This window comes from Oncorhynchus mykiss, chromosome 12 (genome assembly GCF_013265735.2).
Source record: "Oncorhynchus mykiss isolate Arlee chromosome 12, USDA_OmykA_1.1, whole genome shotgun sequence".
Taxonomy (NCBI): domain Eukaryota; kingdom Metazoa; phylum Chordata; class Actinopteri; order Salmoniformes; family Salmonidae; genus Oncorhynchus; species Oncorhynchus mykiss.
The window spans coordinates 28,518,967-28,535,508 of NC_048576.1; the positions used below are offsets into that span (position 1 = coordinate 28,518,967).

Here is a 16,542-nt window from a genome sequence, read left to right on the forward strand (position 1 = left end):
TTAAGTGTGTATGTTTATCCTGTGTTACCATTTACTTAGCTAGTAAATAAATAATTAAACCAATTTGTGTAGTACTGAATCATAAGTAAGGCTAGGGTTTTTGCAGATGCAGGATGTTAATGACATCACAAAATAACACCCAAAACATAATTAGTGGTCTTTGGGTTAGTTCTGTTGGAAATATTGTTCCAGTGTTCGCTAACGTGTTAGAGCTTTGTCTGGAAAATGTATGTGAAACAAAGGCACATTCCTGTGTAAATTTCGAGAGGGAGATAGCTGAAAGTTATTGTCCTTGATTTACAACAGGGTGTGGGCTGTCAACCCCTCACCAGCTCCCTTCTCTCCCATCTGCGGGTGAGAGGGGGTCTGGCTGAAGATATTTATTTCAAAGCTGATCTGACCTATTTGAATTCTTACTGGACAGTCATGACACAGTCCGCTATGAGGGAAGGAGTGGATGCTACCTGCGTCTCATTGTTAAAGGAGAGAAACCAGCGTTGCTAGGCAAAAACAGGCTACAGAAGATCAAGCTGAACTGGGGAGAAATCTTCAGTCTGAGAAATTACAAACCAGTGAGTCAGGCTACACTCACTAACATGCTGGAGAAGCACAAATAACTTTTCAAAGATGGATATGGCGAGATACAAGACTTCATAGCAAAAGTCAGAGAGCAAGAAGGAACCAAGCCTATCTTTCACAAAACACGTCCAGTTTCCTATGCTCTTAAGGAAGCAGTAGAGAAAGAACTGGAGTGCTTACAGAAGAATAACAGCATCATGAAACTGGAGAGTATCGACTGGGCCGCTCCGATCGCTGTAGTCCCAAAGAAAGACAAGACCGTCAGAATGTGAGGAATCTTCAAGGTTGCAGTAAATCAGCATACTATCAGAGGAAAATCCACTACCAAACGCTGAAGATCTGTTTGCCACTCTAGCTTGCGGGAAGGTTTTCAGTAATCTGGACCTGTCTTTCACTTACCAACAACTGAAGCTGGATCCGGAGTCAGAACAGTATCTGACCATCAATAAACACAAGGTGCTATTCAGATTCAATCGCTTGGCGTATGGGATCTCGACAGCTCCAGCGATGTTCCAACATGCAATGGATCAGATCTTGGATGGATAGACAATGTTGTGTGCTTCAAAAACGTGTTGTGTGCTTCAAAAACGATAAGAGTAGTGGTGTTTCACCGGCGGCCGGGGCCTCCCACTTATTCTACACCTCTCATGTCTCTTCACAGTGCCAGACGATTCCATGGTATTCCACCCCGGTTCAACTTCAGGTACCTTTTCTGACAGTTGATGCTGCTGCTGAGAATGCAATCCTGTATGCATTCCTTTACCTCTGTTGAAATTCACTGATTTGCGATGCGCCATCCCACCACTGCCACCATATGTCACGTAGAGTAGGCCAGAAGGCTATACTGGAAAACATAACCTCTATCAAAATAAAAAGATGGCAGAGCCACAAAAGTTCTTCTGTGCAAGGGTGTTTATTTACATGGTGATTCCGGAACAAACACAACAGTACTGCCATCAAACATATACCTTATGGGACAGCAAAAAAATAAATAAAAACATTTAAAAAAAATAAATAAATAAAAAATAAACAATGCTGCCCCATTCACAGCTCAATTCAAAATGGCCTCCCCGTGAACTGAAAGAGAGGCTCCTTTGTAAGGGCTATCCCTTCCCCTCAGAACAATTAACACCAATTATTTAAGCAATTACCTCAAACCTACATTTTCCATTAACTAAACATACTAAAGTATATACATTGCAACATGTTTTTTAAACAATATCACCACATAACATTTACAAAAGTACATCACTACTGGCAGTGTCTTTTAATATGCCCATTTACAATAATGAGCCATTTGGGACAGGCAATACAAAGTCAGCCCAATTCCCTTTGCTCGGGTCCTTATCCAGCATACCCGGAAGCTACAGAGATGGAGAGAGAGAGGAACAGAACAAACAAACAACGCGCTCATCCATAACATCGATAAGTAAAATACATATCGCTTGTATTAAATATGAACATTGACATAAGTGTGAAATGTATGTACTAAGACAGAAAAGTTAACTTGTGTGTCGACCCACATTGTTAACTTATCTGATAATGGAGCAGGGAGGAGTGATGAATGTATGCGTGCGTTAAAGAACCAAATGCTGCCCGCGGCCAGTGACGGACTTCTACGTCACAATGGACAACATCCTTGTCGGCACCAACCATTGAAGAGCACCTTGCTCCTGAACTATTACAGAAAGTTAGTGGCAAACTTGTTTGCATTTATGTAATGGCATTCACAGACTTGCAAAGTGGAATTGGTCTCCACAATGCCAAGAAGCGTTCAAGACTCAGAAACAGCATCTGCCAAATAGCAAGTGGCTTTACCACTACGACACAGAGGTGAAGCTGAGACTTATCTGTGGTGGCCTGGACTGGATCAGGACATTCAGCAGCATGTAGATCACTTTTTGCCCTGTGAAGCTGTTCGCAATAAGCCTGCTACTACACCTATTCATCCATGGTCCTGGGCTGCAACACCATGGGGATGCATCCATGTGGATTGCGCCAAGATTGACAAGCAACATTTTCTTGTTGATGTCGATGTCCATTCCAAGTGGATTGAAGTGTTCCCTACTCAACTGACCACAGCTGAGAAGACCATCAATCTTCTCAGACACCTGTTCGCATCCTTTGGACTAGTCAAAGAGCTCGTCTCGGACAATGGCCCTCCTTTCACATTGAACAATTTAGAAATGTTTCTCAATAACAATGGAGTAAGGCACATCCTGTCACCACCTCACCATCCAGCATCAAACAGAGCAGCAGAGAGAGCCGTGCTAACCTTTAAGAAGGCCTGGACTAGACTCGAGGTTCAGTCTGTGCCAACCCACCAAAGGCTTCCCCTTTTCCTGTTTACTTGCCATAAAACACCACGCACAGTAACGGAACGTACACCAGCTGAACTGTTTCTGAAACTCCAACCACGTGCCCTCCTGACATTGTTGAAAGCAGAATTGTCAAACACTATGGCAAAGCACCAGCTACAGTAGAAGAAAGCTCATGACAGACACTCAAAGACTGCCAGATAATTCATAGAGGGAGAGAAGGTGATACGGGATTTCAGATACCCCAAGCACCTGTGGAACTCAGGTGTGATCTTGCAACGCAGAGGACCTTTGACTTACAAAGTCCAAGTTGGTCATCGCCATGTCAATGTCCATGGGGATCATCTGCTACGGTCCAACGCCCCAGCAGAGACGTGCCGAAAGAACAAGAACAATAATGACCCCCAGGACTATTCTCCTGACGGTGGATGTATGGGAGAGAGAGCCTGGCCATCCACCTGAACCTGACCTTCCACCCAAACATGGCCCACCACCAGAATTTCAGGAGGAGCGGAGATATCCTGTTCGACAGCAAAGGGAACCTCAAAAGCTTGACCTGTGAGTTGAGGTATTTCAGGAGGTAACAAATTGTAAAAACAAACAAACACTTTAATAAGTCCTAGATAAAAGGAAAGAAAAACAACATTACCTGGGTTAGTTATTAGGACACAAGTTCCCTCTTCTGGGCAAAATATCCCCTGGATTTGTGCTGGGATCTGAAAATTCTGCTTCAACCAAGTAATTGAGAACTGTTTAAGAATGTATTGTTCAGATATTGCATTAGTATTTCACAAATGTACAGTGCCTTGCGAAAGTATTCGGCCCCCTTGAACTTTGCGACCTTTTGCCACATTTCAGGCTTCAAACATAAAGATATAAAACTGTATTTTTTTGTGAAGAATCAACAACAAGTGGGACACAATCATGAAGTGGAACGACATTTATTGGATATTTCAAACTTTTTTAACAAATCAAAAACTGAAAAATTGGGCGTGCAAAATTATTCAGCCCCCTTAAGTTAATACTTTGTAGCGCCACCTTTTGCTGCGATTACAGCTGTAAGTCGCTTGGGGTATGTCTCTATCAGTTTTTCACATCGAGAGACTGACATTTTTTCCCATTCCTCCTTGCAAAACAGCTCGAGCTCAGTGAGGTTGGATGGAGAGCATTTGTGAACAGCAGTTTTCAGTTCTTTCCACAGATTCTCGATGGACATGTGTATGTACATATATTATGTATGTACATATATTACCCACATTAAGCATCTCCAATCCCAAATGAAATCTAGAATCGGCTTCCTATTTTGCAACAAAGCATCCTTCACTCATGCTGCCAAACGTATCCTCGTAAAACTTTGGCGATGTCATTTACAAAATAGCCTCTAACACTCTACTCAACAAATTGGATGCAGTCTATCACAATGCCATCCATTTTGTCACCAAAGCCCCATATACTACCCACCACTGCGACCTGTACCCTCTTGTTGGCTGGCCCTCGCTTCATACTCGTCGCCAAACCCACTGGCTCCAGGTCATCTACAAGTCTTTGCTAGGTAAAACCCCGCCTTATCTCAGTTCACTGGTAACCATAGCAGCACTCACCCGCAGCTCGCGCTCCAGCAGGTATATCTCACAGGTCACCCACAAAGCCAATTCCTCCTTTGGCCGCCTTTCCTTTCAGTTCTCTGCTGCCAATGACTGGAACCAACTGCAATAATTGCTGAAGCTGAAGACTCTTATCTCCATCGCTAACTTCAAGCACCAGCTGTCAGAGCAGCTCACAGATCATTGAACCTGTACATAGCCCATCTGTAAATAGCCCATCCAACTGCCTCAGCCCCATACTGTATTTATCTATTTATTTTTCTCCTTTGCACTCCAGTATCTCTACTTGCACATTCATCTTCTGCACATCTATCACTCCAGTGTTTAATTGCTATATTGTAATTACCTCGCCACTATGGCCTATTTTATTGCCTTACCTCCCTTATCTTACCTCATTTGCACACACTGTATATATACTTTTTTTCTACTGTATTATTGACTGTATGTTTGTTTATTCCATGTGTAACTCTGTGTTGTTGTATGTGTCAAACTGCTTTTTATCTTGCCCAGGTCGCAGTTGTAAATGAGAATGTGTTCTCAACTTGAATACCTGGTTTAATAAAGGTGTAATTACTAACCAAATTGGCGGACTGGCCCAGTTAGTAATTATTATTTTATTTTGGACTTGCCCAGTCCGCCAATTTGGTGCCTTTTGATGTGTAACTTGGTGAAAGAAAACGTTTGATTGTGTAACGATCGTTGTCCTCCTCGGATGAGGAATAGTAAGGATCAGACCAAAATGCAGCGTGGTAAGTGTCCATGTTAATTTGAATAAATAAACTGAACACTGCAGTAACCAAAAAACAACAAAGAGAGAGAGAGTGAACGAAACAGTTCTGTAAGGTGAAGACACACAAAACAGAAAACAACTACCCACAAACACAGGTGAGAACAGGCTACCAAAGTATGGTTCTCAATCAGAGACAACGATTGACAGCTGCCTCTGATTGGGAACCATACCAGGCCAAACACAGAAATACAAAACATAGAACAAAAACATAAAATGCCCACCCCAACTCACGCTGTGACCAAACCAAATATAGAGACATAAAAAAGGAACTAAGGTCAGGACGTGACAGATTGCACCTAATTTTAACGTTGTCATGAAAAGCAAATTTTTTTTAGGAAGTTGAACATGTTTTCCCATCTAGAGAGGTGAGATAAATGAAATACTGCCTATTAAGTGCCAAATGATGTAACAGGGTTGTAGATTGCATGTTAAATCAGCCATAAGTCCCCTTGTGACATGGGAAATGAAAGCTTGCAAGCGTCACCCCCAAAAATGCAATTGTTAAATAATTTCTAGCCTGTTTATGGGTAAACGGGTTGGGGTGTTACGCTCAACCAACTCAGTTTTCCACCACAAAAAAAACTCTAACATGGCAAAAAATAATCAAAAATGAATCACTAATCATATTGAATAAATAATCTTCAGAAATTACCTTGTCCAAGCAACAAAATAAGACTTTACAATCATGGTGAAAACCTGAAGAGTCCGAGGGACATGTACAAATGATTAATTTTGGCACTTTAGCAAGTCTTTATCCGTATAAAGAAAATTCTCCATGTGGTCTATATTAAAGGGCACTTCATTTAATATAAACTGACTTAAAATTCAATATTGGTGCACAATTACTTAAAATATGAAAAGGCACTAATTTAGTGGAACAACTCAACTATGACAGTGTTTGGATTGTGTCTATTACAGTGTATCCAGATTTGAATCCTGAAGAATGTGGATGTCCATGAATGTCAGATCACTGATTATAGACCAGTCAACATGCTCTGTAAACTGAGCTGTGGAGCAGTGAAATGTGGTATTTATCAAGGTAATATCACCATTTTACCACTTTTGTAACGACGACCCAGTGAGTCAGGAAGCAGGTGCAGATGGTGCCTTTAATAATAACAAACAGATTGTAAGGTTCTGTATTTATTTTCTTAGTCAGCCTTGTGTTCTGTTTCTTTGTGTTCTTGAACGTAGACCTGTCTCTCATTTTTGTTCATTGATTTCACTCGTGTTAGTTACTCACCTGGTCTCATCAGCTCCTTATTTAGTTCAGTTCATTCTGTTTGTGCCTTTGTGAGGTATTGTTTGTTTTGACTCTAATCCTTTTCCTAGCTCGTTTGTAAGAACCAGTTATAGCCTTCAGTCCTAGTTTTGATTCCTGCCTGTTTGCCTACCTGTGTATGACCCTTGCCTGCGACCACGATTCCTGCCTTCTGCGAAGGCGAAATAAAACACCTGCCGCGCTCGAATCTACACCTTTTTCTCCCTGAGTATTCATTACACAGAGTTACAAAACAAGAGAAGCTTCTGGACATGAAAACAGAACCAAGGTAGATACGGTAACATAACAGCACTTTTGTTTAGAGAAAAAAAACAAGCAATTGATCAGCAACAACTAATCGTGAACTTAAAGACCCTTGTTCACACACAGACGCACACTTTAGACCACTCTGGGGTACTACTTTCCAACCACAGCAGATCTTGTCTTTGTCTTTTGTCGGCCAGCAACAATGTAGAGAAATCTGAGAGGGAAAAAAGATCAGGCAAGGTTAAAGGGGTTAATGATACATCATAATCTTGCAACTCATGTTCTGTCGACTCCCGGGGGAATTTTTTGTTTTCATGTGTGTAAGGGCGCAGGGAGTTAGTAAGCAGGTGCAGATGGTGAGTTTAATAATAACAAACAGAGTTACAAAACAAGAAAATACAAGGCGAATGTTACTCCTGCCTGCCTGGGCTCATTAAGCCTAGCCAAGCAGTAGGGCTCTGTCCCAAATGACATCCTATTCCCTATAGTCTGGACATGAAAACAAAACCAATACTGCCTGAGGTTGGTGAGGGCTATATGAAGGGAGATTAATCATGGTGGTGATGAACTCCAGGTGCACTTAATGATGGGGAGCAGGTGTACTCAATGATGGTTGCCAGGCGTGCACAATATGGGTTGCCAGGACTGGTGGTTAGTAGACTGGTGACGTCAAGCACCAGAGAGAGGGAGCACAATCCCTACCCTGACATGCGGTTACAGCCGCAGAAAGACGCCGGCAAGGAGGACGGCCGCGAGGAGCGGGTTGGTCGGCGGGGATGTAAATCCTGGATGATGTTGGGTTCCAGGATGTCCACCAACGGGACCCAAGAGTGCTCCTCAGGGCCGTACCCCTCCCAGTCCACCAGTTACTGGATCCGACCCCCAAAATGGCAGGAGTTCAGGAGGGACCTAATAGCATAGGCGGGGTGTCCCTCAATGTCCAGGGGAGGTGGAGGGGTGTCATGGGGGACGGAATCAGCCAGGGAACCAGGAACCACCGGACTGAGGGGAAAAAGGAAAAGATGATGAGATCCAGTAGTTAGTGGGGAGTTCTAAACGATGGGTTACCTCATTGACCCTCCGGAGGACCATGAAGGGCCCCACAAACCGGGGGCTCAGATTCCGGCAGGGCAGGTGGAGCAGGAGGTTCCTTGTGGAGAGCCAGATGCGATCACCAGGATGGAACACAGGAGCCTCACAGTAGTGGCGGTCAACCTGATCCTTCTGACAGTAGAGGGCAAAATGGAGCCTCATGTAGGCGGCGTTCCACACCTCTGCACAATGGAAACACTCGTCAACTGCTAGGGCCCTCGGTCTGGCTCAGAGTCCACAGAGCCAGGGCTGGCTGATATCCCAGGACGCACTGGAAGGGAGTCAGCCCAGTGGAGGAGTGACGGAGTTCTGGGCACATACCGCCCAGGGAAGGAACTGGGCTCACTCCACCTGCCGGACCTGGCAGTGACTCAGATGTGAGGCTGACCGTGGCACCCAGCTTCTCCATAAAAGTTTTCCAGACCTGCAAAGTGAATTAGAGACCACGGTCGGAAACAATATTCTCCGGAAGGCCATAGTGCCAGAGGACCTGCTGGAATAGTGCCTCAGCAACCTGGAGAGCGGTAGGTAGACCAGAGAGCGGGATAAAATGGCAAGATTTGGAGAATGTCAACAACAATCAGAATAGTGGTAAAACCATCAAAAAGGGGGAGATCCGTTACAAAGTCTATGGACAGATGTGACCAAGACCTCTGAGGCACGGGAAGGGGAAGTAGTTTACCTGCTGGAGAGTGCCGGGGATATTTGGATTGAATACATGCCAAACATGAGTTGACATAGTGGGCAAAGTCCTGCGCCAAGGTGGGCCACCAGTATTTATCGGAGAGGGATTAGATGGTGCTGGTGATACCTGGGTGTCCAGCGGCGAGGGATGTGTGTGCCCAGGTCAACAGCCAATCTCTCACCCAGTGGGGATGTAGACGCACTCGAGGACAGAAGCGGGTTCCCTCCAGAGCCTGGCAGATGTCCACAGCTACCTCCCAAAACACGGGGCAAATCATACGGGAGGACCACTTGATAGGGGTAGAAAAACAGGGTGTAGGAAAGCAGGTCCTCCGGCATCCTGGTCCCCAGGCGGTGATTCTCATCTTTGATCAGGAGATGGTGGGGTTATGGAGTTGGAGCCACGGTAGGCCGAACATGACTTTGTGTACGGGTGCGGTGATGAAGAAGGGAAGGCTTTCCTGGTGCTTGGGTCCCATGGTGAGGGTAAGTGGTGCTGTGACGTGAGTAATTGTGTAGGATGGGAGGTGTGTATCCCCTACCTCCTTGGGTTCAGGCTCTGCCTCAGGACAGCCAAAGGAGGGAGGTGAGTGGTGAGGTGGACACCGACGCGCCCGAAGAAGGTTATCCAGACAGATGGCCATCGCGATGAGAGCGTCCAAGGATATGTTGTCATCCCGACATGCCAACTCCATCTGGTCCTCTTCATGCAGTCCACTACAGAATAGAGTGCAGGTTCATGCCATCCGCTGGAGGCTGCCACAGTCTGAATGGCGAGGGCGTACTCCGCAGCGGTCTGGGCACCTTGGTGGAACTGGAAAAGTCGCTCACCTCCCTCTCTGACCTCTGGAGGATGGTCAAAAACCACCTTGTACAGAGCCATGAACCTCTGGTAGGAACCCAGCTCCTCCTCTCTCCCAGATGTCTGTAGCCCACCCCAACGCCTGTCCGGTCAGCAGGGAAACGACCGTGGCAACCTTGGACCTCTCGGTGGTGGGGGCTCCTGTCTGAGAGGTGAAATAGAGGGAACACTGAAGTAGGAAGCTATGACATTTTGATAGAGTACCATCATACTTCTTCGGAAGGGACAGTTGGGCATCACGGACCTGGGAGGACGGCTGGGTAGGCTGGGGGACTGGCTCACTGACGACCCGTGGTAGGAGGCCATCCATCAGAGGTATGGAGAACCTCGCTGCTGGTGTCGAGTCGGTTGAGAACGTGGAGGACCTCCTTCATGGTCGTACCCAGTAGAGCCAGCTGGTCGTGGTGTTGGTGGAGAAGATGACCCTGTTCCTTGACCATGGTGTAATCTGCTGCTTCCATAATTTGAGGCAGTATTTTGTAACAACGAGTCAGGATGCAGATGGTGAGTTTAATAATAACAAGCGTGTTACAAAACAAGAAAAGCATCTGGACATGAAAACAGAACCAATACTGTCTGATGACTGAGGTTGGTGAGGGCTATATGAAGTGAGTAATCAGGGTGGTGATAAAGTCCAGGTGTGCTTAAGGGAGCAGGTGTGCGAATAGGGAGCAGGTGTGCGCAATGATGGTTGTCAGGTGTGCGCAATATGGGTTTGAGTGCCAGAGGGAGGGAGCAGGAGTAGGCGTGACAACTTTTTCAAAACATACCTTTAAGTTGAAGATATAGTGGAATGTAACCTCTTCAGCAATGTGATCATATTCATCCTCTCAAAGGAAAGACACATCTCTTATCTTATAGAGTTTGCTGTGGAGCAACAGAGGACAGACAGCAGGACGACAGTGAGCCGACCTCATTTGACCAGGGCTTTCAGTGTTTGGATTGGACTCCCCCTTATTTCTTCAGAGGATTGCTGGATCTTTCACAGCCATAGAGACATAAACTGCACAGGAAGCACTATTAATATACTGTAAGGGCATGAATAAAACTTTCGGTAGAGTTTTAGAAGATCTTACACTATTACAGTTTATTGTTGAGAAGCCATCAAATAAAGTATGTAGGCTGTCTTATTTACACTGGTCTCATCCCTCACACAAGTCATTAAATGCTGTGACACCCTGTGGAGATCGGAGCCGGGAGTGTTTAGGATACTGTAAACTTTGTATCGTTTGATTGGTCAATGGTGGTTGGTTTTGGGTTGAAAGGTTACACTTTCAGGTGTTAGAAATGGAATTAAATGCCTTTGTTCTCTCTCCTATCCTGTATCCTGTCCAATGGGGAAGGTTGTATGATCAGTTCCAATGTCCTAGGCTTGTAGGCCTCCCGCCTAGTAAGCATCACTTTGTTCATGCTTTGTCCTTTAAGTTAATGCTTTGTAACTTAAGCTTTATTCCTTGTATGTGAATCCATTCATTGTACAAAGTTAATTAAATATCTACCTTTGGTGTAGACAATTCTCAGATGAATTCTTGCTAGTCAACGTCAAGCATGATGCTTGCTTGTATATTTGAATTATCTTCATGGAGTCAGATAAACATTTATTACCAGTCGCATGTGAGGCATTTATAATATCATATATACTGTATATACACATGTCAAATATTACTGTCCACTACAAGTACATTTATGACCAAGCAGTAAGCATTCATACAGTATAATTATTATCTGAATATTGTCTCATGGCTTACAAACTAATTGGGTGGACCATACCCCAGGAATCATAGAATATACAGTTGAAGTTGGAAGTTTACATACACCTTAGCCAAATACATTTAATCCTAGTATAAATCCCCTGTCTTAGGTCAGTTAGGATCACCACCTTATTTTAAGAATGTGAAATGTCAGAATAATAGTAGAGAGAGTGATTTATTTCAGCTTTTATTTATTTCGTCACCTTCCCAGTGGGTCAGAAGTTTACATACACTCAATTAGTATTTGGTAGCATTGCCTTTAAATTGTTTAACTTGGGTCAAACATTTCAGGTAGCCATCCACAAGCTTCCCACAATAAGTTGGGTGAAATTTGGCCCATTCCTCCTAACAGAGCTGGTGTAACTGAGTCAAGTTTGTAGGTTTCCTTGCTCGCACACGCTTTTTCAGTTCTGCCCACAAATCTTCTCTAGGATTAAGGTCAGGGCTTTGTGATGGCCACTCCAAAACATTGACTTTGTTGTCCTTAAGCCATTTTGCCCACAACTTTGGAAGTATGCTTGGGGTCATTGTCCATTTGGAAGACCCATTTGCGACCAAGTTTTAACTTTCTGACTGATGACTTGAGATGCTGCCTCAATATATCCCTGTAAATATCCTGCCTAATGATGCCATCTATTTTGTGAAGTGCACCAGTCCCTCCTGCAGCAAAGCACGCCCACAACATGATGCTGTCACCCCCGTGCTTCACGGTTGGGATGGTGTTCTTCGGCTTGCAAGCCTCCCCTTTTTTCCTCCAAACATAACGATGGTCATTATGGCCCAACAGTTCTATTTTTGTTTCATCAGACCATTTGACATTTCGCCAGTATGATCTTTGTCCCCATGTGCAGTTGCAAACCGTAGTCTGGCTTTTTTATGGCAGTTTTGGAGCAGTGGCTTCTTCCTTGCTAGGCGGCCTTTCAGCTTATGTCGATATAGGACTTATTTTATTGTGGATATGGATACTTTTGTACCTGTTTCCTCCAGCATCTTCACAAGGTCCTTTGCTGTTGTATCGGGATGGATTTGTACTTTTTGCACCAAAGCACGTTCATCTCTAGGAGACAGAATGCGTCTCCTTCCTGAGCGGTATGACGGCTGCGTGGTCCCATGGTGTTTATACTTGCTTACCATTGTTTGTACAGATGAACGTGGTGCTTTCAGGCATAGGAAATTGCTCCCAAGGATAAACCAGATTTGTGGTCTACAATTTTTTTCTGGGGTCTTGGCTGATTTTTTTTGATTTTCCTATGATGTCAAGCAAAGAGACACTGAGTTTGAAGGTCGGCCTTGAAATACATCCACAGGTACACCTCCAATTGACTCAAATGAAGTCAATTAGCCTATCAGAAGCTTATAAAGCCATGACATCATTTTCTGGAATTTTCCAAGCTATTTACAGGCAGTCACCTTAGTGTATGTAAACTTCTGACCCACTGGAATTGTGATACAGTGAATTATAAGTGAAATAATCTGTCTGTAAACAATTGTTGGAAAAATTACTTGTGTCATGCACAAAGTAGATGTCCTAACTGACTTGCCAAAACTATAGTTTGTTAACAATACATTTGTGGAGTGGTTGAAAAAACAGTTTTAATGACTCCAACCTAAGTGTATGTAAACTTCCGACTTCAACTGTAGCACAAGATGCTGACAAGACAAGGAACACACAAGGACAGAACAGGACACACAATGGCAAGGCAGACCAATACTTCATAGTGACTCCATGTGGCTTGTCCTTAAGTCCCTGTTTATGCAGATGTTGTTTGTCAGGGTCCACGTGGAAGGAAAGGTCAGCAAGTTTAAACCACCCCTCGTCTCTTTCCAAAACATTCTTCCCATTGTTACAGACACTGTGGGGGTTGGACCCATAGAGGTGTTCCGTTTAACCCCATGGTTGGACCCTATAAAAGGACCAGTGTCCATCCATCCTGTCACAGTTCCTGGAACCGCTTGGAGTCGTGATCATCCTCTCTGAGTTGTGTAAGTTTGAGTGTTAACCTCAGTCTCCCTCCAAAAGAAGATGCAGGACTTCGCCTTCGCTGCCCTCTCCATCTGGCTGTGTCTGGGTGCCACCGCCCTGGCAGAGTCCCATGGCCCACAACACTGCAGTAAGGATTATCTACTTTATATCTACTTGAAGTAGTTAATATTTGCTGTGCACTATGTGGAAAACTGCTGTTACTTGTATGACTGGTTCTGTAATATTGTCAAGGTTCATAGATTTGACAGTCTCTAACTTAAAATATACCTATATGTCTACACATCTCTGAGTTTTAAAATCTGCCTAAATGCCGTTTTTGTCTTTTAGCATCACCTAATATGACTGGGGTCCTGACTGTGGTGAGTTGCCCATTAATCCATTAACCATTATCTAATATGACTGGGGTCCTGACTGTGGTTGCCCATTAATCCATTAACAATGTCCAGTTTCATGTAAGGGCACCGTGTGGTTATATTTCCATTATTTCAAAACCAAACCAGACTCTCAGCTCAGGCAATCCTTTTTTAGTCCACTGATGTTTTTGCAGGTACAGAATTGGGTCATACTCATCTCTCTCTTTATATCTTCCTCTCGCTCTTCATCTCTTGATAAAACAGATGGCCCTTACAGGAGGTGAAATCAAGGCAACTGGACATTACAGCTACGACTCTACGAACAAGAAGCTACGTTTCACTGAAAGTGAGATGCACCTCAACAAGACTGAGCATCTGGAGGACTACCTGATGCTGTTTGAAGAGGTAACACTGAGAACTAACAGAAATACACACTTATAAGACAACATTTCAGTTGAGTCCAACCCAATTGTAATGCAGAATAGCTGCTTTATAACATCAAAGTATACATGTATAACACACTTGTTTCTATGGTTATGGCACAGCATCGTCATAACCGAGTCTTCCTCCATCTCTACCGTCTCTCTCAGGGGGTCTTCTATGACATTGACATGAAGAACCAGTCCTGTAAGAAGATGTCTCTGCACTCTCATGCTCACGCTCTGGAACTCCCCGCTGGTGCAGCCCATCAGGTTGAGCTGTTTTTGGGGAGTGACACTGTTCAGGAGGATAACATCAAAGTGAATATATGGATGGGATCTGTGGCAGAGACTAAGGGTAATTATGATACGCATTAGGAGTCAGACTGTCAATGTGATTTTCATTAATTAAGTAATACATGATGGTTTATATACTGTATATTGGTTTACATAGCAAGGCTATTGAGGTGTATCAAAACATTCACATACAGTGTATGTCAGTCCTAATGTCTGTCGGTCTATCTATCTGATCTCCAGGCCAGTATTCTGCGTTAACTACTGTGGGAGAATGTCTACCACTCAGTACTTTCTACTCAACTGACTCCATCACACTCCTCTTCAGGTGTGTGACATACATTTAACTTGCATAAAGCAGTGGTAAGGTCACTGACATGTATGTAAAGTATGCTGCTACCATATTGCCCTATTACAGTACTAGATTTATTTGACGATTGTAGATTTTGTTCTGCACTGTATATCTGATTGTGCTTACGTTGTAGGTTCTTGCATGCCCGAAATCTTCATGTGATTTCCCTTTTTCTTACAGCAATTCTGAAGTGGTCACTGAGGTGAAGGCCCCTGAAATGTTCACTCTGCCGTCTTTCTGTGAGGCTGTGGAGCTGGAGGAGACTCCAAAGGGCCAGAAGAATGACTTCTTCAATATTTTCAACACTGTCTGATACAGTGGCACCAGGACCTCCAGCCCCAACCAACCAAGAGCCTGGCAAGCTAATCCACCTAGATGTTTCTCTCACTCTAATGACTACATTTGAGTGTTTTATTATTACCATCTTTCCTCTTCTGTTAGATAAGATCTGTATTATAATTTACTTTCTTTGTTGATTCCCCTTTGAAGACATTGCATAAAAGACGGATCAGATGTAAAAAGGAAAGTTAATTTCAAGTTGTCATGTTAATGTAATCTCTACGTTTGAACAGGATAGATGGGCATATAATGTTTGTACCTTACACTATTAATCTGTCACTTTAAGTTGCAAATGCCTAAGAGGTCTGCATAGGCAAATAAGAATAAAAACTCCAAATCTTTTCCAGTCTCCAAATGTATTTTTTTGAATTACCCAAGTCATCTTCAACATCTTCATCAAACATACATAAGAATATCTCTTAATCTCTATCTGAAACTAATTACAGCACCATAGCGTCTAGCCCCTGTAGTCCACATTGGCTAAACTCTAGTCTCATTAATTAGTCATGCCTTTGATCCAGAACAATAGTCTCACTGTCTTTGTCTGTCAGTATTTCTGGGGTTAGGTTTACATAAAATGTATTTCACAGACATGGTCACTTGTTGCACTTTTGTAAATGGGGTTTGATATAACTTTTAAACTATTTATGGTTAACAGAGAGGGATGTGATACCTGAAAGGCAATGAAGTCATTAAACCCAAAACAAGCAGGGAGACAGAGCGTGAACCCTAGCTGGGGTGAGTTGCTGAGCATGAGGCCAACTGCTGTCCTTGGTGCTGCAGCTGCCAGGGCTGGGACAGTGTGACTGACTGGGACCCTCCTCCTGGGCCTCCTGGCCCATTTCAGCACCACCACATGGGGCCCACTGCATGGCAGCAGTTGCAGCAGTGGGGGACTAGTCCATGTATGAAATGAAACTGTCATAGCAACGCTATGAATCAGGCCTACCTCATTTATTCCTGGAGGAGAGAACATTCCTTTTTTTTCTGTATCACTCAGTGCGTGGACTTGATTGCATATACGGCCGTGGACCTAGGCAAGTCTGGCACTGCTTTTCCATTGACAGTAAAATAATAATAGGCTGTGAGCGTTGAGGTGGGTCACGTGTCGATCACCCCTTTGCCGCTAGCTCATCCGTGCAAGTCTAGACCATGAGTAACAGGCATCATTGAATGCACTTTCAGATAAGGAACATGCTTGTTGTTAATTAACTACAGTAAAGCTTAGTTCCTCGCAGTCTTCATAGCAAATAGGCCTAATGTGCGTAAAAACTTGGGACATCGGCTTGCTTTTCGGATGAACAATACTTTTTTATTTTACCCCTTTTTCTCCCCAATTTCGTGGTATCCAACTGTGCATAAAAAGGGAATTACGTTACATTTCCGCACACTTACCTCGGATCTGAATTCCCCCGTGGTGAATTGGCACCAATTGAATTAGGCTATATATCATATTAGTCAACATAAAGATGAAGGAAAATTCATCTCTGCTGAACAAAAACATCTGAAAATTCTGGAGCCTTATTTTGACGGTAAAATATAACAATAGCCTAATTGTCAACCCAAAATGATTGACAACCACTGGATTAGGTT

The 16,542-nt window shown here is 43.8% G+C and overlaps 1 protein-coding gene across 1 annotated transcript; it reads left to right on the forward strand.

Annotated features, from left to right (window-relative positions):
* Nucleotides 1–13,144: 13,144 nt before the first annotated feature.
* On the forward strand, nt 13,145–15,290 carry om-ii (ependymin). The gene is given in 6 exon segments (NM_001124694.2): nt 13,145–13,319; nt 13,520–13,551; nt 13,810–13,950; nt 14,136–14,322; nt 14,502–14,586; nt 14,791–15,290. Coding segments are annotated over 6 exon segments (666 nt in total). The 5' UTR covers nt 13,145–13,231; the 3' UTR covers nt 14,924–15,290.
* Nucleotides 15,291–16,542: the final 1,252 nt, after the last annotated feature.